Source organism: Lathamus discolor, chromosome 1 (assembly GCF_037157495.1).
Source record: "Lathamus discolor isolate bLatDis1 chromosome 1, bLatDis1.hap1, whole genome shotgun sequence".
Taxonomy (NCBI): domain Eukaryota; kingdom Metazoa; phylum Chordata; class Aves; order Psittaciformes; family Psittacidae; genus Lathamus; species Lathamus discolor.
The window spans coordinates 73,171,685-73,195,504 of NC_088884.1; the positions used below are offsets into that span (position 1 = coordinate 73,171,685).

The 23,820-nt window shown below is 41.2% G+C and overlaps 1 protein-coding gene across 3 annotated transcripts in view; it reads right to left on the bottom strand.

Moving 5' to 3' along the window:
- Window positions 1-23,820, bottom strand: part of CHST11 (carbohydrate sulfotransferase 11) — a 167,782-nt gene that overhangs the window by 87,524 nt on the left and 56,438 nt on the right. For all 3 annotated transcript variants that reach the window (XM_065679897.1, XM_065679895.1, XM_065679903.1), the window contains one exon: window positions 8,104-8,189. In XM_065679897.1, the coding sequence (XP_065535969.1) occupies window positions 8,104-8,189 (86 nt within the window). The remainder of the gene's footprint in view (window positions 1-8,103; window positions 8,190-23,820) is intronic.

The following is a 23,820-nucleotide window of genomic DNA, read 5'->3' on the forward strand; positions in this document are numbered from 1 at the left end:
AGGCGATGATTACTGAAACAACCAACCTTTCAGCTTGATGATTAAACAAGCAAACATAAGAACAACTCCAATAACCAGCAATTAAGGTGTTTCCCATGTGTGGAGCACAAGCCCTCTATACTTGCAGGGATTCAGCTCCCATTTCTCTGGTTCTGGGAGAGTGCCCTGACTATTGACAGGGACAGCCCAGGCCCCTTCAGTTCATACTTCGGGTTCAGTGAACTGTTAATTACCGCCATCATGAGTGTCTGACAGTATCACACAAACTAGATTGACAGAAGAAGGCACAATTTTCTCCTTTTTTTACTAGACCAACAGGCCAGAACACATCTTAAAATGACCATGGCTCTTACTCTACAGCAGCCTCAGATCATCACGAGAAAAGGCTAAATGAAAAGACTCAGCCTGAAATTCTGCTCCTTATTTAGTTTTGAAATGCAAGACAGCGTCAATAGGAGATACTGAAGTCACTCACCACACTCTGTCACCTGCATATATGATTTGAGCACCCTACAGCCAAGTGTGGGATGCACAAAGTCAAAGCACCTGAAATCCACAGGTCCACCATTACCCCACAATACACCTCTGGAATTAACCCCAAGTCAACCCAAGTGTTTCCCAGCTACTACTACTAGAAGAACTCAGCCCAAATTCACAGCTAGTTTCAATCACCCTCAAATATACCCCAAAACTGTATTTTCCAGCTGGTGTTTTTGCTCAGCCCTGTCCATAACCATGCCGTGCAGCCCCACAGGAGAAGCAGTGTGCTGAGCAAGTGGTATGGATTAGACTGCAGCACCTAGTTTGACCCACCTTACACCTCCCCACAAACTTCAGCAACAAGAAAACTTACTTAGAAAGTGTCCTTAAATAATCTGTGCTCAATTTAATTATTTACACGCTTGTACAAAAACTCTACAGGCTGTATCCCAGCAGTATCATGAACTTCCTTAGCACACCAGTCCCAGAAGGCATGCTGGCTTCTGCAGCCATGTCTTTTAACAGGCCATATTTCAATCCTGCTTTGTCTGTGTTATTTACAAAGAAGCATTCCTGAATGTCTCTGCATAAATGGACACACAGATCATTGCACTTTTACTAAAAGAAGCTTTGGCAAGGTGCAGCTAGTTACATTACTGAGGTTAATTTATATTGGAGCTAAAATGTGCATGAATTGTATATATCAGTACTACATACAGTATCAATGAATATCACAGGTCAGTTTGTAGAACTTGAGGTGCTATATCAGATACAGTTAAATGTGCAAAATGGGACTGGGGGATCTAATCCATTTTAAATAATTACAAGTGTAACAACTTTTTCTGTCCCTCCTTAATATTAAAGCTAGATAGTAAATGAGAATTACAAGTACCGGTAGACAGATTTTATGTCTGTATTCTCTCATTTTCATAGTTATGTCTATTGGGATATATTACAGGCCCTCAGGGAGAGAGAGGTTGCAGCTGGGCTCTCTGGACTTGAAGAGATCATCTGGCCCTGTTGCAAGTGGGCTACAATTCTGCTGCACAGGGTTAAGAAACGTCTTTGGTAACAAAAAAACACAGGGGAAAACCAAACCATAAAAAGGCAGATATTTAAACACACACAGTTGTCACCCTTCACACAATGAAGAAAGCTGCCCAAAACCTACTTGCACCAGAAATAAGCAAGTGAGGCTACAGTTTACAAGGTATAGGCTAGGAATATTGGGTTACAGCTACTCCCAGTGATGCTGAAGTGCCTGCCAAAGCACAGACAGAAAGGATGCATTCTGCCTCCACAGGAGCCGGCGGCAGAAATCTGTGCTCATTACACTTATTTGCGAGACTGATATTCTCCCACTCTCCCACTGTCCTTTGCTTCCTAATTCTCCAAGCCACCACGTCCTCCTGCATTTTGAGGTATGATTATCCAGGTTTATTGGTGTATAACTTCCATGTGAAGAGGGGAAAAAAAATGGAACTTTATACAGAGAAAGAGGTAGGTGCCCCATTTGAGCATTACTCAGTTCAGAGCAAACATCTGACTTAAACACCATGATTCTGGTCATCAGAGGCCCAATTTAGAGACAACTAAACACAAAAAGCCACTGAATGGCACCAGGTCAGAGGTCTGAAGGCCAGGTCTTCTCTCCACAGAGCTGCCCAAGTGCTTGTCTAACAGGGAACTCACACATTGCGTACAGTTACCCATTTTGAAAGCTGTGTTATCCTCTTTCCCCTCCAACACACGAAACCTTTTGGTTTTGGCCATGTCTCTTGTATTATTAAATCATTCTTCTTACACTTTAATGCCTCCAGAAAGTCTTTATATTTAAACTCATATGCTCTCAAAATAATAAAATATGAGTCAAGGGCTGGAGAAATTAGAGGTGCCTCTGCTGCTTCTTTTTCTATCAGGGAAATCTGAGCTATTTTGAGTGATGACTGTATTTGTTCATTTCATGCAGGTAACAAGTCTTTTATTAAACACAGGTGTCCAAAAATTCATCCCAATGCACTGCAGTAACTTGAATGAGCATGTCCTGGGGATAATTCTGGCCTTCAGTGCTGGTAGTTACAGTACATACTTGTCTGATTCATTCCTCTTGACTTACAGAGTCATCCATCATGTCACAACAAATGATCTATGAAGCACCCTGTACTGAAGCCCTCCCTTTCCTAAGTCATTTCCCCAGCATCTGAAACAGATTCTTATCATTTGTAATCAGTAATTAATAACAAAGCATTCTCACTAGTGCAATTTTTTTTTTGCTAAGGTTAATGTCATATTTCATCCCAGGCCAGCTGCTGTTTTACGACTTCCAAGCATGACAGTAAGTAATGTCAAAAAGTCACCCATGGAGTAAATCAACTAGCTCCTCTTTCATCAGCAGGCATTCTGCTAGAGCAAGCAAGGCTAATTACATATAAAGTTGTTTACCAACAGGAGTATGTACCCAAAGTTTGGCATGGCATTGACTTTAATTCCCTATGTCTCCATTCTGCATCTTTTCCATTAAGGAGTTTTTAATCTATAATCAAATAACTGATTATGAGCTGCACTTACCATGTTCCTATTATCTGCACAGATTTACCTACAAAGCTCAGCATCAATCACATAACACACGTTTTCAGCATTGACTTTTGAGGCACTTCTTCCCCTTAAGAAGAACACATACATATTTCTAACCATCTCAGTTGCAAAGCATCAATAAATTCTTATGTATTGCTCTTTAGACAACCTGTGCTATTTCTCATACTCTAATGCTCACATCAGGATATCTGTATTGCTCTCCCTAGGAGGAAGTTTGGCACCCAGCACGTATATATATGTGAAAAAGGGAGAAAAAATAGCATATAGCATTGGTGTACAGTGCTGGTGTAATCTTTTGTCTTACTGAAATTGGCAAGTAACTTCAGAGAACTATGTTTACACACGCTTTTAATTGATATAGTAATCGCCTGGCATCTCAGGCTCTTCTTGCATGATGTAGCTGATAAAGACACATGTCTGGCTCAGGAAGCTCATGAGGATTTTGTGTACTGGCAGAGTTGAGTCTTTTATCCTTCTTGTAGGCTGGTCACTTGCTGCTGCAGACAAAACACCAGGTAAACTAGACCTTTCATCCTACTCAGTGATCTGCCCTTTGGTTCTGTTTCTAAGAACGAGAAGCAGTAGCACACAGAAACAAACTGCACAGTGCTCAGTGCCTCAAGATCTTGTTCCTTCAACATTTGGCCTATTCTGGTTTGCAATTTCTTGTAAATCAGTAGCACATTCATTGCACCAAACAGATCAATGCTAACCACTACAGTGTGCAAGCCTCAACTATGATGTTGCCCAATTCTGAACTTCTGGTGACTCCAGCTCACAGGCTGATCCACAATTATCTGTTATTTTTGTAGCAGCAGGGGCTGTACACAATCACGCAAATTGTAAGACACCGTTATATACACTGACTTCTAAGAATACATCTGGAAAAATATTTGTTTACCCATATTCTTGAATTCCTGGAGTTCTATATACGAAACCAAACCAAAACCAAACCCAATCAAAACACAAAACCCACCCAAGATACAAGGCAAACTTCCGCCAGATTTCTGAAAGGCTCTTCATCTGTATTCAGTTACATCTAAATTTTATCCTTTACTACTTGCTGTGCGTTGAATCCTCTTTTTCTTTCTGTTTATAAACTGCATGTGAAGGAAAATAGTTCTGCTTAACACAGATCCAAATTGGCTTTTTAATAAATGCATTAAAGAAATGGTCCATACCAGCCCTCAAAATCTGCCACAGGTACCTCTTCACCTTTTTACTAAACCTCCACCTGAAAATGAAAGAAAAAAGGAGAAAATAGGGTCTAAAAGACACGCTGCACACTGCCTGCCATGTACACGGAGACCACAGCCTGGAAATCCACTTACTCAGTGTAAATCCAGATCAGTTATATTGACTTTTTTTCCCTTATGGTATATTACTGCTTATGAAAAATCTTGCAGTGAAAGCCCTAGAAAAGAAACCTTTTGTCCACAGACAAATACGCTTCCCATATTCTGCTCTATTATAACAGGCAAAAGAGCAAAAGTGACATTCCTACTTCGTACAATAATCACAAGGACAGACACTCAAGCAAGACATAAATAACATACGGGCTTTGGCTTTGTCATGGACACTCTCTAGCCTTAATTTAGTGCCATCTGCACCCATTTATCCTCTCCTCCACCAGAAGTATGAACAACTAATGATGAGTCCACCGAAAAATTGACTGTAACTCTAACATTCAGCTCCCATAAGCTCCCAACCTTTCAGTAACCTCCAGATCATTCCTACATTTAAATTCTCTCAAGCCAAATCTCCCTGGGTTGTTGTTGGTTTTGTTTTTCTTTTCCTTTCTTCTTTTATTTCTTCCTTTCCCTTTCTTTTTTGCAATCACTTACCAAGCCAAAAAGAGATTCAAGAGACCAATGATGGCATCTGCAAACAACTCAAACAACTGCAGAGAAGGAAACAAAGCAGCACAGGATCAGAGAGGCTGTTATATGTCAACACCGTAAATACCCACAGTCAAATTCTCAGCTGGTGTAAATCAACCTGTCTCCATCTGGTTTTACAAGGGAAGTGCATCCTGATGCTGAACACACAGTAGAAAAACCTTATTAATGTTAAACTACGGCATTTTAAATAGTAGAGAGTATTGACCCTATCTGGCACCTATTTTAATTGATGGCCAAACCCTCATCTCCCCTGATAGGAAACAGCCAGGAGCACACTGCATCTGAGGACATATGGGCCCTTAATACCACCTCAAAGCAGGGATCCTCCTCCCTTTCCCAACTCTCTCGGGGGTCCTGGAGACATTCCCAGGAACAACAGCAGCAGCCATGGTTGTGCACTGCTGCATACACAAGGAAAACTGAAACATGGAATACACCGTGCACTCTATTGTAGAGGATGGCAAGCCATAGTTGGGTTCTCCTGTTATATCATGTGAAAAACATGCACACAGAGATATTAAATATTTAAAGTTTCCTATTGTTAAACCATAACTGCACCTTGCATGTAGTAATCCAAAGCCATAGCTGCAGGGCATTGTTCAGCAGCCCACGTCTGGTGTTTGAATTATACAGATTCCTTTGAACTACAAGGAGAACTACAAATATCTGCTCTATCAGTTCCGCCATTACTCTGAGGCAGCTAACTAAGTGCCAAACAGTTCCTCTGATAGCACACAGCCATCAGCACCATGGAGAAAAGTGTGGGTTCAAAACCCAAAGTTCTGATGATCAAGGGTTAAAGATCTAACCAGTGTTTTCATTATCCAGATCAGTAAGAGAGAGATGTTGGCCAAAAATGTCTTCATAGAATAACAGAATGGTTTGAGTTGGAAGGAACCTTAAAGATCATCCAGTTCGAACCCCCTGCTACGAGCAGGGACACCTTCCACTAGACCAGGTTGCTCAAAGCCCCATCCAGTGTGGCCTTGTCTTCTCATACATTTATGTACATTGACTTCTGAACTGACTTTACAAATGGCTGATCATGAGTGCTTCAGCAAGGAAAGATTAGGGGTCCAACTTCCATCCCCCCCAGCCTCACAAATACTTAAGGAACAAGCATCCTACCGCCAGAATGCAGGCCAGTCTCTAATCTACCATCTTAAGAAAGGTGAGGCAGACATTTCTTCGGGGGAAAAAAAAATAATGGAAAAATAAAGATAAAACACGTATTTTGAGAAATATTCTAAGGGTCATTGCCAGCCTGTTGTATTCTATTGCAACTTCTACTTACTGCTTTTTCTTGCTACTGTTTTCCCAAAGTGTATGCACTTGATTGTCTGCCATTGCCAGTCCCTCTAGAACTGAGTGTGGCATGCAAAGCCCCATCCAAAAAGTAAACAAACACCAATTAGGAACAAAGAAAGAAATAAAATGCAAAAACTTGATAAGAATGGATGTCAATGAGCTGATGGAAACACTTCGGCATAAAAAAAACGTCATCTGCTTAGGTCAACATCGGCTGCAAGAACTTCCACACTTCCTCAAACGTCAACTTCTCTGGCTGGCTCATAGGCGAGCCCGGAAAGGGATGATAAAGGATTGCTTGGTCAGGGCATGTAGAAAGGAAGCAGAGGCAGTGAAGGAGCTGGCAGCTGCGTCCCCTGCTTCAAGAAGCTCAGGAAACCTTTTCAGTTAACCAAGTTTTCAAGGGCTCTGGGATTACAGCCCTTCAATGGATGAGGATGTTTGTTTCTTATGGGAGGGCCTTTAATGATGTTAAAGGGCCAGGCAGTTTTGGATGACACACGTGAGCCCCAGAGAGACTAATTACTCAGACAATCTCTTTTCCCTTACCCACCCTTCTTGAGCATCTGCAAAGAGTCTTCACATTTAGTCTGCAAATGCTAATGTTTTTTTTCCTTTGTAGCACTGGAATGTTCCTCTTCAGGGCTTTTACATGCACTTTACATTTACCCAATGCCAAGTCCCATAATGGTCAATCAAGGCTAGTATATTAGCATGATAAACTCATGTTCCCAGCCATGCACAGAATTCAGATTCAATCAGAAAGTCAGCCTATGTCCATAAAAATAACACTATTGAGCAAATGGAGCTTTACTGCACTACAGAGCAGATATCACATCTTTGGGTTGTTGTCAATTCTTCATATAAGTACTTTAAATCCCTAAGACTTCATTTTGCATGTGATACAGTGAGTCTCTTCATAACCAAATATTATTTAAAACATTTACTGCCTTGTTAAATCTAACAAGTTAGATTTATTGGGATAGTCTCTTTCCTTAATAGCCAATTTAGTAAAACTCAATGTATTCATTGATGGTTAAATATATAATAGGCGGTTGTTAAACTTTAATAAATATGTTTAATAGTCAGCTGGCATTTTCTCTCAATGGCAGCACTTCCTCTCGACTGCCAACAGGAAATGCTGCTTCTGAATGTGCCAATTCAGCCTACATGGAGGGAATAAATTGATCTAGAGGAGCAAATAGGAGCATGAATTTCAGGTAGCTTTCCTGTGCTGCTTGTCACAAGAGGAACTCTAGCTGAGATTATCTTAAGCTCCATCAAGACTGTCAGGTGTTAAATAGCACACAGTGTAAGGGCAAATATGAGTTACTGTGTTTGTCTCGACTCCATACAAGCAATGAGCCAGCACAGGAAGGGCAGCTGGCCACCTGAAAAGCCATATAAATTATATTAATGCATTATTATTGTGATATACAGTCTTACCACACTCCTTGTTTCATGCATATCATGTCATATTCTCTCACTCCACCCTGCCACTCTGTGTGTTGACAGACCAACTACAATGCTTGAAGCTTCTACCTAGTACTAAAAGGCACTTTTTAAAAGCTTTTAGGTATACCTGAGGAAAAAACCTGGAGGAGTCCACATCACCAGACAATTAAAAACCTTCGAAAATCAGGCCCTCAGCTTAAACTGTAGAACTTTATGGCTAAATTCTGCAGGTCCCAGGACCAGCTCTCTAAGCTGAAGGCAGCTATTACATATTAATAAGAAAAAAAGGACCAAAATACCTTCAAGAGAGAATGTATTTGTACGCTGGGCTTGGAAAGTTCCACCGCAGCCATGAAACACTCACCTGGGTGGGATTATACAGTTCCTGGAGTGGGCTTCTGGATCCTTTCCGGCAGCAAATGTCCATCCCAAATGGATTTCTACGCATTACTGCAAGGGGAAATTGAAATTAATACAGGTTAGCAACATTTGTTAGCTGTAACCTACTGCAATAGCCACAGCAAGAGGAGATTTTGTGACTGATCACAGGATTCTAGACAGTATTATGTCTGAACTCCTAAAATTTACCCTCCCTAGAAACTGTCCGAGAGCTAAATCCTTTCTCTATTGTGGAAGTTAGTAATGAAAAAGCTGTAATTTAGCAACTTCCAGCTTGGGTGCACAAAAACTCAAGCACAGGAACCAAAGCAACACAATTTCCAGCCATGCTAGGTACTTGTTTCTCTGATCATCCCGGATGGATTCCTATAATCAGCAACTCTGCAATGTTAGAGCATCTCTCAGCCTAAATACAGAAGTACACAAGAAACTAATATTAAAATATCTGATTTTAAAGCTTTTGGTCTAACACTTCAGTTTCTGCCAGAACAGGCACCCAGCAATACACAGCACACACAGTCAATCATTGCTGCGCTTCTTGCTCCAAACTATATTTTGCTCTACATATTGCAACTGAATATTTGGCTGATCCAGAAACCAACAAATGCCATGTCATCTATGTTGGAGACCAGGAGGTTTTCAAAACAAAGACTTTGTTAAAGGTCTGATCAAGGAGCGTTTTGGATGATAAAAAGTTTTCAGGAGAGGCACTGATCTGAGCCCCAGCAGGTGCAGAGATCATTAGTTTCAAGTTAGACTTCTGTGGCCATGAAAGTCTACATAAGAAGCCATTCCACTCCAACCATCCTCTACAGTCACAAGGAAAACAAGAGCTTGCCTATCTAATCTCATGTGGATCACATCATCTTCTGCAAACACTCCTCTGTCCCCAGCTTGCTCTGCTAAGAAGCATCAGGCAATCAGAGGCCCACATCAGGCATCACAGCAAGGGATGTCTTGTCAAGGTTTAATTAAGACACAACCAAAAGGAAAGATGACATGTTCCTGCTGGGAATCCAAAGGCATCAAGCAGCATCAGACATGCTTTTACCACTGCTTGCCATGTTTTGTAACCAGAAACTACTGAAGTGTCCTATAGCAACAGTTCTGAGCTGTACCACTTGCAGACATGATGTTGCAGGCTTTAAGCCAAGAGGTAGAGAATACAGTCATATACTACATTAATACAGAGGGCTAATACGCAACCATAATTGATACATCAAGTAGTACAAACCACAGAAAACTGTATACAAATCCAATCTGGAAACAACAGATTCCTTCACTCACTTTGTATCTATTTTTCAGCTGAAAGTTATTATCTTGTAAAGTGCCATGTCGCTCTTCCCCTGAGCAAAGAAAGATTCCACAGGTCCTCTGGCAGGAGTCAGGCATATATGCTTAGCAGATAAACTACCTAATGTTTTGATTTTCCTCACAACTAGGACAGTAATGTTATTAGAGGATACAATTTTAACTTAGATGTTTAAACACCTGATTAACTTTTGAGCACTGTTAGTCATGCAGCCAGGTATTGCAATTCCTTTGGTTTTGTGCTAATGTGCCTTTTACATAGTTAAACTAGGAAGTGGTTAAAACAGTTAAATTTCTTAAAAGACTTTGCATAAAATAAAAGGATAAAGTATAAAAAAGGACTGTTGTGGTTTAAACCCAGCTGTTAACTCAGAACCACACAGCCATTTGTTCACCTCTTTTTCTTCCCCCACTCCAGGTGGGATGGGGAGGAGAACTGAAAGAATATAAACCCCATGGGTTGAGAGAACAATAATAACTGAAATGCAATATACTACTACTAGTAGTAGTAATAATAACAAGAAGGGAAAAAAACAGGGAGAGAGAATATAAAACTAAAAGGAAAAAGGGGGGAAAAGAGCCACAAGTGATGCACAATACAATTGCTCATCACCCGCCAACCGATACCCAGCCTGACCCAAGCAGCTTCCAGTGCCTAGAAGTGGTTTTAGGAAGAAAACACCAAGTGAAGGTATGAGACATCCAGCAGTTCTTCTAACTACAGAGCTCATGTCCATCATGTCCATCCAGCATCCCACTCCATACTCCTGTATCAGGAACTACGCCCAGGGATGCCTTGAAAATCATTTTGTAGCTCTCTCACCATTACAAGAAATCTTTCCAAAATGGAGCCTTCCAATCCACAGCAAACCACATCGTATCCACTTAAAACACCACATCAGGGGGAAAAGGAGAGGAGTTTCAGTGTATTCAGGTCATTAGGCTGTGATTAACCTGGATCCTGAAACACCAACGCTTTGCTCCAAAATAAAGAAGAATTCCAGTGAGGTGTTCCCTAATTTATTACTTCACTTTTCATTTCCATTAAATACAGTAAACAGTAACATGCATAAATATATCCCTTCCTGCTTCACTAAGCCAGCAGGTATCAACACAGCAACACTTTATATGCAGCAGTAACAGCCATAAAGATTAAATTATTTGCACAACACGCAAGATCTGATTCCCAGATGTAAACAAACAAACCAAAAAAGCAACCATCTCCCCAGCAAAAGCTAAATACTAATGCAGAACCTTAGTCACAAGAAGCCATTACATCTTTTTTATCATTCCCAACGTTACTTAATTGGTTTGTTTTTTTCAATAGCATTTAGAGTAAGACTGCAGAGTTAGCATAGCAACACAGCAGCTCAACACAGCAGTTGGTTTCCTGCTCGTTGGTGTCAGGGACAGCGTGCCCTGTGCACAGCACATCTGCACACACCTGGAACTTCACTACAGCACTGAAACAAAGGGGAATCCTCCCCTTTCCTCAGCAGAAATCCCACTGCACTTTTTGCAAACTTGTCCTTAGGTGAGTAACTACCAGGAATGTTTATATATAGCTCAAAACACTTGCTGGCATGCCTGTGGACAAACTCACCTCCCAGGGCTCCTGCAACTTGTTTTCTATTGTCTCAGCTTCTCTGAGGCAGTATTTCACCATGTGAATGACATGACCTTTTGGGCCTGAATCTCATCTGTAGCAGTCTGCAGTAAGAAAGCCGTAATATGGACGTCAACTGCAGCTATACTAATTTTAACAACACTTTCACTAAGAATCTGTCTCACTATTGTGGCAGTGAAAATTAAAAAATAAATGAAAATCAAGCCCTTTATCTTCACCAAATCTTCCTATTAGCACAGTAAATATCTGAGTTCACATTTTATGGCTTGGACTGATCTCCATACATAATTACAGTTAATTATAATCTAATGATAAGCATTGCATATGCATGGCTCCAAGAATTGATTATAAGATCACGATCATGCACGTGAAGTGCGTAAAGCAGCTGACAGAGAATCATGGAATTGTTTAGGTTGGAAAAGACCATTGAGATCAGCAGAATTTAATGCCTGTAATGATTTACGAGTAGCACTAAAGCTGCAATTGCAGAAAAATCAGCAATCCCCTGAATTTAGCCAGGACCGTGAGCAACTGAACAAATTGTTAGTTTATTACTTAAATACAAGAGCTGTAAGAACAAAATCTTTCTTCCATCTCCAGAAATGATCTGCCCAAAATGCAGCCTTGGCCCATCTTGTTGAAATCTGTGGAATCACTAGTCATTAATTCAATAGCAAGTCTGGAGAGCATGTTATCTAAGCACCACATTTCAGTTTCTCAAGAGAAAAAGGTAAACAGTCCCACTGAATTTAAAGCTTATCAACATAATAATCATCTGTGTATACATACACAGACAGAAGGAAACTACATGTGCAGGCCTTGAATTAACTCAAAACAGATGTATCCATGCACAGCTTCTAGAAAACTCTCTTCAGACCCACTAGTACCAAGAGCAGGAATTTGACCTGTGAATTAGAATGCACTCAGCATGAGAACACAGCGCTCCTCAGTCAAACCTTCTCCTAGTGTCTGTGCAGAAAAGAAGTGCAGAGATTTGGCCACAGTCTTGATGACTACAAATGAAAATGTAGGTCCCTCAAATGAAAAACACCCTTTGGAAAGGCGCAGCCTGGGAGCATACCGAGAGCTTACAGGTCATCACCCAGGACAAGTAGCTTTTTCACACCTCCTGCCATGGTCCGACAATCAGTGGGTTTACAAGTGTCTCCTCTCAGGTCCCCCAGGTGCCAGCTATGCAAGGCTGCAAGTGACAGAGTAAATTCACAAGGCAAGGCACCTACTCGATCTTGGCATCTACAAGAGAGGGTGACCCCGCTGGGTTGCATCTAAACAAAAATACAAGACAATAGTGACTAGAATAATGGGGCACAGGTGTGGAGGGGGAATATGCAGGCAAGCAGGTATGGCACAAAGCCTTAATTTTTTTGTGTGATATTTTAGAAACTGAAGATCATTCATGTGGAAGCATGCAGACAGAGCTGAAGTTGTTACCTCTACTTGGCAGAAGGCACTTCTAATGCATGGGTTAACCCTGTCCCAGAACAGGAGACCTCTGGTATTTCCACAGGATAAACCGTGACATGAGAAAATACTAAAAACCAAGAAGCCCCATAAATGTAATGTCTGCCTCTCCCTATCAGGAGCTACAGAGAAGCTGAGAGAGGGGACATGGTGGCATTTCTCTTGGGAGATTACTGGCCTAAAAAGGTATGTGAAAACTGGGACTATCTACACAGAAAAGAAAGGGAAGGAAAAAAGTCATGGGAACCAAGACTCCTGGAGACTTAAAGCCACAAAGCTCGCCTTCTCACCAAGTGTCAGAAGAGCAAATTAAACCATTTCTCACAAGCCTATGTGGGATCAACTCACAGAGGAGACTCTGCTGGAAGAGACACAAAGTAATTGTCACTTCCTCCAGTGGACTTACAGAGACAATCAAGTGACATTTCAAATGCGGTGTGCATGCACTTGATAGCCACCTGTATCACTAACATCCTACAACCCTGCAAATGTCAGAGGGCTCCCATTTCCAAGGCTTCTGAAGAATAAAAGTCCCCCAACTGCTACCTAGCAACTTTTTTCGTACTTGGTAACATTTAATTTACATTGTTTGGACTGCTTTAATTATTTGCATGATAAAAAAAACCAAATGTAAAAACCTTACCTCTGTTCACTGCCTCTTAAATTAACTGTCCCCTATTACAAATATTTGAGAAAAGTTCTGAGGACAATTAATATTTAACTTTTCATTACTTTAGTCTAAAGTACAAAGACAAAATTCCCTAAAACAGCATTGCTTAAAGCTGATATACATAATTCATTCCACGTGTTGGGGATGCAAGTTGTCTCACAAAGAAAAAAGTATACCTTGGCAACAATGTCATGAGACTTTGGTTGAAGATGGGATCGTGCTCTTGCTTTAAAGAAAAAAGTCAAATACATATCTTTTCCTTTTTTGTGTGTGTCTGGTTTATTTTCTTTTTTGGTCTGATTTCTGTATGAAAAGCTGAAAATTGACAGCAATCCGACTGCTTCTTTTGGCTGCAGTACATTGTTTTCCAGCTAAGAACTACTGTTCAACTGCCCCTTATTTCAGGCAAGGGTTAATGCTTTCCATGGAGCATCTTATTAACTGTAAAGAGCAGGTACATAACCTAGTACCTTCTCCTAGAGCTGTAGAGCAACTGGGTTACAGCTGAACATTCACCTAAACATTCCCTACCCAACCTAGACATAAAAATCATTGCCACTTGGCCCAGGCAAGATAACAGTGTCAAAACAGTTACTTACATCTTTGCTGTCTCTAGCCATGTTCAAATAAGCTACTATCCTCAAATTTCCTGATTTTTAAAGCAAAGCGAGAATAATAAATTATACCCACACTGAAAGTTTAGAGATGCTATTTGGCTAAAGATTTGGACATGGTCTGCATTCCAAACTCTGGCACAGTCTTCTGCTATGACCCCAAAGCAGCAGAGAAAGCATTTTCTGTTGGGTATACAGGATGAAGCATTGAAACAGACATTCAAATAATACACTAAACACCTTTTCGGAGACACTGAGACATCCATAATCACAAGCATATGCCTGTAAATGATATTATAAAACCACTGCTCCATCTGTACCAGCAAGAATTAGAATTATGCTCAGGGCAAACCGGTCACTCCAAATACAAACTAAGCAAGGCTCACTCCAATGGTATTTTGAACACTCAACACTCTTGAAGCATTGAAAATACTCAGGGCAAAGTTGAAGTAAGCGACCTGAGGACGCAGCCCTTTCCCAGAGTTTGACAGAGGCACTTGGACTGAGTTTTTTTGCAATGTGGAACATCCTGTCCACATACCTTTCAGACACTTAGCTAAAATCATGCTGAACAAGCTCATCATTAGCAACCAGCTCGTTCTGCTTCAGGAAAACGAGCCTTCCATAATAATTTACAACAATCTGTTCTGCAAGACTTCAGCCAAGTCCAAACTGCAGGCAAAATCGGAATCTCAGCAACAAAAAGACTACCTCGTGTTGAACTTCATTAAAATTCCTGTGCTCCCTTCTGCAAACTAAGCAGGTTAAGGACACCAAATGGTATGTAAGAGTTAATTTTTAATCAGCAACTAGGAGCATAAGGAGTGAATGCAAACGCTGTCACCCAGCACTGGCTCCAGAGCCTGAGTAAGGGTACTTTAAGATCGCTCTCTCAGCAATGATTTACGAACACTAATCCTTCAGCAGTGGTTCACAAAGATCAGTGGATTGATAGCAACATCTTGTGACATCTGGGGCCTTATGCTTTGCTGCATTCAGCTCAAGTCTTTAGACTAAATTATCAGTCCTTCATCTGGAGACCACAGGTACAAGGATTTATGACTGAACTCTTGTCTGGCTGCTTTCATTTTCTTAAGGCAAAACTGCAGCTTTCTTTGCTGGAGAGCTTGGGAGATCTATTTTTAGAAAGCAAAAAATCAGATTAGCTATTGTATGTGAGCATGCCAAAGTCTTAAATGCAGAGAATGAGGTAATTCTTATTTTCTACATTAATGAAGAACCGTATTTTTGCCTTACACCAGACAGTAACCAGAAACACAGGGTTTTATTCAGTGTAAGAAACCAGAAAAATCTGTGACCAGACCACCTTACCCCATGTAACAGCGCTGTGCTTCATGGACAAACCAGAGACCTTACTGAGCTGGGTGCTCTGTGTACATAATAAGGGAACAGTCCTGAAAGCTCAATATTTTAGATCCCCATCTGAGGAACAGGGATGCTGTATTTTAGTTTAGCAATACTGGTTTCATTGATTCAACACGTCCATCCTACCGTCCCCTGATGTTTCCACTCACGCTCATGTACCAGAGGGACTTGTGCAGGTAAGAATGTCAATGGATGGATACAACAAAAGTGAAAGATGAAAAATAAAGAAGAGGTCACACCATAGTAAAATGATTACAGTGTAGAAGAGCACCAAAGCCATTTAACTACAGGACCAGGGAACAACAGTCCTCAGTTCACAGATCAGAAAAACAGAGGCGAAGAGGTTAAAAACTTCCACAAAGCAAATTCCTTGCTACAGATCAAATTCATTTTAGGAAGCAAGAGGTCTATTCTAAGCTGCTCATTTAAGCCTCTACAATTAAGAGAGCTGCAGCTGCAGAGATGGGTCCCCCCATGTGCCTGTGGAGTTGGCTCCCTTCCTTTCTACTGACCAGCAACCCTAGATGGGTTGGTGGTTGAAGTTACATGAAATAAATCCTGGCACAGCAAGGAAATTAATCTTCAGGTTTGTTTCTAACCTCTAATCACTAATTACAAAGGTTGTAAATGCCCTCCAAAGAATAGAGAGAGATTTAATTACTTTTTGCTTTAGACAAATTTCCAGAAATAAATTCGTATTTTATCCTGTTTGTTCTCAGATTAACATGGGGATGGATTTAATTGGGCACAGTGGGGAAGTTAATATCCTTGGGTGAATTTATGCAGAGACTTGGATCCTTGGCCACCCTACGGACATTGCATGTGGCATACATTAGCATAACATCCTTTCTGTTAATGAACAATGTGCAACTTTTTTTCTGGTAGGTTTTTTTTTTATATGTTAATGCACACAGAATTTCTTCAGAAGTCTCAAGATATTATCCACAAACCAGCTCAAGAGAACTTTCCAGAGCCTTTACTTCTCACAGAAGGAGAACTCCGTCTTGTTTATCGCTGTCACACACTGCTTTTAATACAGCAAGTTTTTGTGTGTGCAAACTGAAAACTATACTCGACTTGGTCAGAACTTTTCTAATACAGCCTTTTCTCAGCCATGACGTGCAGATTCAGGAGCATCACAGTATTTTACAGGTCAGTTCTGGACGGATCAGTGACCACCTCAGCTGCCTGCTCACCTTTGTATAAGCCCTGGTTTATACCATCCATTAGCAAAGCCGGATGTCCCAAGATGTGGATCAAAATGGTCTATTTGTTTTCTCCTAAAATTATTTGTAAGTCTTCATACATAAAATTTAAGAAGTATTTTTTTACCACCCGCATCAACTTAAGAAGCTTACACGTTTCCAAACATACCTCCCTCCAGTTTCTAGACGCTCACTGTAACAAAATCAGCAGGCACATCCGCTGCTGCATTCTCTTTATAGCAAAGAGCTGAATGTTCTACTCTGTTCTTCTTATCAGCCTAGTTTTCAAGCCTGTAGATAGTTGGCTATACCCCATCTCTCTGATGCAAGTTCAAAGGAAAACTGTGTAAATGTAGGTCCAGGGGAAAAAAGCTACATTTGCGTTGTCCTAAAAAAAATGAGAAGCTACATTTCTTTTTCTGTATTCCCCACTACTTCCATTACACTGTCAGTACCAGCCTACTTAACAAACATGATGTATGAGCTTGCCCAAAAAGCAAGAGGGAGAGAAAAACCTTTAAAGGAGGAAAGTTTCTTTAGAAAGCTGTAATTTTAAAAGCATTTATCTTGAATCATGGTCAAAATGAATACGATGGCTGCTGCAGCTGCAGTCTATTTGAGCTACTGTTTCTTTGCTGTTCTTCAACAGATGTGCATTGAAGATGAAACACAAAATCATATTTGCTACAGATATACTCAAATGCACAGCAAGTCTTCTCACAAGCCAAGCAGAACAGAAAATAGAGCTACAGCAGTCATTTTAACCTGGAGCAATGAAGGGCTCAAAGTTTTAGTCTCTGAACTCCAGGCAGAAGTATTGCACACACACATACGCATACCTGACCTGACTCAAACAGAAATTAAGGGACACAAGTCATTTCTGTCCTAGCAGTATGTCCAGATGGACCGAGATTTACCACCTCTGAAGCAGTGCCCCAATATTTTTAGTGCAATCACATCCTCCTGAGACTTCACTGTGATTTATGAACAATGACTTTCTTTACAAAGAAGCAGCTCTAAACAATTCAATAAGCGGGAAAGAAAGTATGAAATCCTGCAGTAATCGCTTCCAGAGCAGTCATTCATTATGGGAAAGAGGATTATGACTGCAGCTTGTTGGATAAGGAGATGAGCTCTTACAAATTAAGGATGCTACTTCCTTGGCAATGCAAAAGCCAAATGCTGATATTAAAAAAGAAAAAGTACCACAGAGAGTAAAGGCCTGATTCTGCGATTTGCAAAATGTCCAGACTAATAATTAACACACAGCTGGGCTTTACTGTCTTGCTCCAAGAGGTTGTTCTGCTTAATACTTCTAAACTCCAAATAATTCCAAGGCACAGATATGCAATCGGCTTCTTTGCAAGGTCTTCTACCTTTCCAGCAGCTGGTTTTCACCTCAGCTGACCAGGATTCAGGGCAGGTCAAGGTCTGCAGAACACTACTGGGCCATGCCCAGCCCCATTGGACCATGGAAGTTCTCCAGCACTCCCGCCTTCTTCCAACGGGGTCTGTACATTGTACACAGAGGCTGGGAAGCTCTCTGTTAGCAGAGAGCTGTACACAGGTAATACTGCTTTCAGATGCAAGAATCCCCTCATGCAGCAGTTTTGAAATATTCCAAACCACGGATCCTTCAAAACGTTTTACATATGAATAGGACACCGTCAGCTCCCTCAGACCCAGGCAGCACTTCACCACATGGAAGAGTAAAACACACATTAGCGCTATAAAACTTCATCTCAATTAGCATAATCTGTATTTCCATTATAGACCCCAGCTTCACAGCCAACCTTGGGTGAGGTACTGAGCATGCTGGATCTGTCTTTCTCTAAGGAGAAATTCCCAAACACAAGAAAACCATTCAGTGCAGTGAATGTATGAGCTTTCAGTGCCTTCTTATCGTTCAGCAGTTTTACTCCTTTCCTATATCTCCTTCTATTGCTCCCATCATTTCAATGAGTTCAATTAAAACCTTCTGATACACTTTGTCTACAGGGAAGAAACGCAGCCATGCCTCTCCAAGAGGAAAAATGAGTGAATGAGGAAAGATCTTTTTATGATTTTACTTCCAGTGATAGCACTTAAAGGGGAATCAAAGCAAGTAGAAGTTGCAAAAGATACATATCAAAAGATACATATTCTGGTATTACTATCAAGTACAACAGACTAACGTTTTTAAATTGACTGAGACTCTTCCTTCAAGTATTATAAATACGCTATACAGTGCGGGATAGATGCTGTATAGATATGCTTATATACCATGAGGCCACTATGTCAGTAGCCTTCTGCATTAAACAGGAATGAAGAAATCACACCGTATTTCAAGGTTCAATTTCTGAGGCTCTAGAATACTGGATACCTATAAGACCTTTACTGGTAATAATATTTCATAATTAGTATGGAAAATAATAAGCTTTGGTTTCAGTCACAAATAGTCTGCCAATTGCATTGTGCGATTTCTATTAATGCTGCAGCTGGTGACCAATAAGTATCTAAAATATAGGATCACTCTGACAGTATGAATCTGAAGGAGACAGGCAACAAAACTGCTAGACAGAGCCATGAACTTAAAAGTTCTTCCACAAGAAACAAACGCTGTTCTTGCACTTGTAAAGTCTCATGCAGAGAGGAACAGAAATAGCAGGACAGGTGAAAAAGGAAAGCATCCTTTACAGAAGACTTCCCTAAAATAATGCCAATTAATCTATAGACCATCTTGCAGAAAGACAACTCATTGTTTCTAAATTTGCCAGAAAAATCCACCTTGGGAAACTGATTTGATGCCAAACTCTCCTCTCCAGACACAGCCTTTTGCTAAGCTGAATTGACCTATCCTCAATCTTCAAGCTACTGGATCCTGTGGTACATGCCTGCTCCTCAGGACCATAGGTCTCTTCTCTGTATGCATGGTCAAGGTACCCTTTAATTTCCCATCGTTCTGCAGGAAGTTTTCCAGGCACTTCCTCATTCTTCTTTCTTTCTTCTGAACACACTCAAAGGTAACTCTACAGGTTGCTGAAACCAGGGTGTCCCCACAGCACCGCAGCAAAGGCTGCAGCAGAACCCATATGATGAGCAAGTACAACCTCCAGTGCTGTACTCCACCTTTACATGTGCCCTGGCAGCATGAGCTCTCCCATGGCCCAGGTTGCAGCTGGTGAACCATCATCCTCAAACCCTTTTCAGACCTCCCTTTCAACAGAAAAGGATCCTCTACCTGCTAGGCATCACTTAGATTTTATTCCTCTACACATTCACCCTTACTAAAATGACTAAAACTGGGTTGCCACCCAAGTCACTACGCATTCACAAGACTCTATTAATAATTTTCAGTTTTCCTTTTCTTCATTTACCACTGCCGTAACTTTTGCATCCTCTGTAAACCTGATTAATAAATGACTACGTTTGGTTCTGGATCACAAATTAGAACATTTAACAAGCACCAGCCGAAAATCTGGTCCCCCACGGATCACATGGGAAATGTATCTGCTTAGAGATGACTTCCCAGTTACAGCTATTTTTACAAACTGCCAAACATTTTTTTAAGTCAGTACTATGTGTGCCAGCTTGATATGCATTCACTTGCCGATTTAACTTCTGGTTTATTCATTCCCATATGCACCTGTACAGGAGTAATTTTGACCTTCAAATATCATATCGTTACAACAAAGAGGGTCATCAGCTTGGAAACATAACTTTAAAGCATGTGTTTGTGAAAAACGTTTAGGTTAGTTGCCTGCCTTTCTCCTTCCAAGGCTGCAGAGAAGGCTTCTGTGATGTTTTACAGTCTTGTTTTCCTCTCAACTCTGCATGGGTTAATTTTATCACAAGTTCTTGACAGCTGAAACAGCAAAACTGCATTTTAATTGAAAATATTTTACACTTTCAGCTGAAAAATTTCAAAGCAGAATAAAAACTACAGTTTAAGTGATGCTTTCTCGAGCCACAGAGCTGAATGGCAGATAGGACTGGCCCGGAGGGAACAATCTCAGAAGGCTGATGCTTCTGGAGTAGTCCTTACATTCTATGCTGAAACCGCATTTGTCTTCATTAAATATTAACCAGACGTTATAACCAAGCAGGTATATGTAAAAGCATGTTAAGTAATAGTACCCAATAAGTGAAAAAAATCCCATGATTTTATTTCAAATTTACCATAAGGGGTTGTCACATATTACCCCTTTCTAAGCTATGATTAATCAACTCAGCTCCATGCACTCAAACAGATCCTTTGTCCTCCTACATGGCTGGGAATTACACCTGAACTGTGTACAGTGAAAGGATATTTACCGAGATCAACTTTTTGAGTCCTTAGTAGGCAAAGCTGTCAAAGCACTTTATATGCAGCTGAGAAGGACACCATTTGCATGTGTATGTGGAGCTTTTCATGCAGGTATGATACAAATGACTATACTACATCCATACCTGAGTGAATATACACATGCATTACTGATGCTGACATAGCACACCAGTGGTTTATCTACCTCCAGATGCTGGTATTGTTTAATTTTGTAATTACTTCATTTTCAAGACTTGTAACAGGCTGCATCATGTTTTACTGTCCAAATCCAACCATTAAATGGCAGTTTATTTGGGTTTCTACTTTCCATTCTCTACATTTTGTTCCTTTCTATTTCATTAGACGGTTTCCAGGGTGAAAGCTTAAGTAATATTCAAAGAAAATGGCAATGTGAATTTTTCACCTAATAGTAGCCTCTCATTAGATAAATCTGTTTTTTCCAGAACATGCCGCTTTTCAATTATTCTATTTAATCATTCACTTGACATAATATTTTCCTGTCAAAACCTATTCTGTTTCTCTGAAATCTTTACCCTCTCTCTTCCCTGACCTTCTCTCCTCCTCCCCAACTTCTCCCTTTGTCACTATGTTGCTGCTCCTACACATCCCTACCAACCTTTTAGGCTCATTCCCTGACAACCATTGCTCTTCCCTCACCTCTTTAGTCTTCCACCACCATCCAGCTCCATTCGACCATACTCCCAAAGCAACAAGACAAGACAAAGCCCAACCTGCTCCCTAACCCAGCCACCATGCCAGGGGTCCTGGGTCTCACTCACCCAAGGGGTGGCAAAGGGGGTAAGGGGTGGTGGAGAAAGGAGGTGATGAATGCATGGGGACTTGGTTTCAGTTGCTTAAGAGGAACCAGAGAACAGCCCTCTCCCACGTGTCCCACTAGGTTTCTGGGGCTTTTATCCCACCCCTGAGCCTGGCAGCCGTTTTTCACTATCCCGGTGCCACGCTCCTGGCTCAGCACTGTTACTACAAGTGCACTTCCCTCCTCCATTCTCAAGAGATCCCATCCACCCAGAGGCCCTGCATTAGCTAAAGCAAACAAAATGCAAAATAATGCTTGAGAGGCAGGCAAATTACAAGGCCGGGAGCTACAGCGCAGGAAGACCATGAGGCATGCCTGGTTTTATTTATAGTCTTTACCCAACGCTTTGTTATTCTTGCAGTTAAAGCAGTTAAGAAATGACAGAGTTCAAGGTCGGGAGTGTTGTCACACAAAGGCAAGATCAGAGGAGAGGCTCAGAAGCCATGCTGCCAAGTGTTTTCCCTTTCCTTTCTCAACAAACAACAGTTTCTCCTTTCTGTTTTACACGCTCGCTTTCAGGACTGCATCCTAAATGTTTAAACAAAGAGCAGTCATCCTCTCAAACAATTAAAGGCCATGAGACTTTAAAACAGTCTGAGACTTTACATGCTACATTATGACAAGATGCATAAGAAATTTGCTCTTCCCACCCAGGCTGCACTCCAGCTAAAATCAGCGTTGAAAACAAATCAAAGATTTCAGGCAAGTACAAACAGCCTCAGAAATTAAGATTGCATATTGCCTCTGCCTCAGCTATGAATGTTTCCTTGAGACGGGAACCCTGAATAGAAATGAAAATGAGAAGACCCCAAGTTGATAACCCTGCTGTCATTAACCTTGTGGAAAGTGCACTTGCTGTATTGCGACTGTGACTACCACCAAATGTGTGCTCATTTCGAAGGAGAGCTGAATCTGTGTATTTAAAAATACAAATCCAAACCACTGGCACCAACTCATTTTGCTGCTCAAGACCCTTAGCTCTATTATTTTTCTGTTGGTTTGCATTGCCCGCAAAATAACAACGGATACCAAAGCTGTATATGAGTGTACGAGTGAACCTGAAAAAAATCAGAGCTTCTAATCACCCTCAGGTAACTGCAATATAAAAAAAGAGTGCAGGATGAAGGTAACCAATGATTTTATTTAGATCCTCCCACATGAACAGGATTAATTCCACGCTCTGCAGATCTTCATTTGTGTCCTCCTTATTCTATGGGGAAATTAAAATACCGGGTGGTTTGCTTTATACTCTGCTTAATTCAACTGTTTCTGTTGCAGCTGCGCTACTTCCCTTTCAAAGGGAGGACAACAGCCCTAATGCCTATGCCTTCCATCAGCACACTCCAGCCCCAGCACTGAGGACCTCAGTTAATTCCTGCCTCACTGAAGAATGTCCTCCTAAGAGGAGGATCTCTTTGCTGTCCTCTTGCCATCCTAGTAATGCTACCAAGCACTGGAATTCAAATAAATTGTCTTAGGATAAAGTTCAAGCTCTTTGGAATAATACGTGCTTGAGGACTTTGTGTGAGCTCCTCCATAAGCTTCCATTTGCAGCTTTCTTCAAAACACCCTGATGGCATCAGCCAGTTTTCCAAATACAACCCCACAACAGCTACAGCTAAACATCAGTCTCCAGCTGGACAACAAAACATCACAGAATCACAGAATCACAGAATCCCAAGGGTTGGAAGGGACCTAAAAAGATCATCTAGTCCAACCCCCCTGCAAGAGCAGGGTAACCTACAGTACATCACACAGGAACTTGTCCAGGCGGGCCTTGAATATCTCCAGTGTAGGAGACTCCACAACCCCCCTGGGCAGCCTGTTCCAGTGCTCTGTCACTCTTACAGTAAAGAAGTTCTTCCTGATGTTAACGTGGAACTTCCTATGTTCCAGTTTACACCCATTGCCCCTTGTCCTATCACTGGATATCACTGAAAAAAGCCTAGCTCCATCATCCTGACACCTACCCTTCACATATTTGTAAACATTGATGAGGTCACCCCTCAGTCTCCTCTTTTGCAAGCTAAAGAGACCCAGCTCCCTCAGCCTCTCCTCATCAACCATCTCTTTCTAGCACAACAACCTGCTTTGCTTCAAAAAGTCGCTGCTGGAGCTGGTTCTTTGCATCGAGGCATTACTGCATGGAATAGGGTTGCATTCCTACCCTATTCAACAGAGAGAAGCCTCAGACAAGCCTCCTTATGGCCAGGCAGGAGCTGGATCTTCTCGTCTCCCTCTGGATGGTTTTCAGGGCTGGGGGCAGG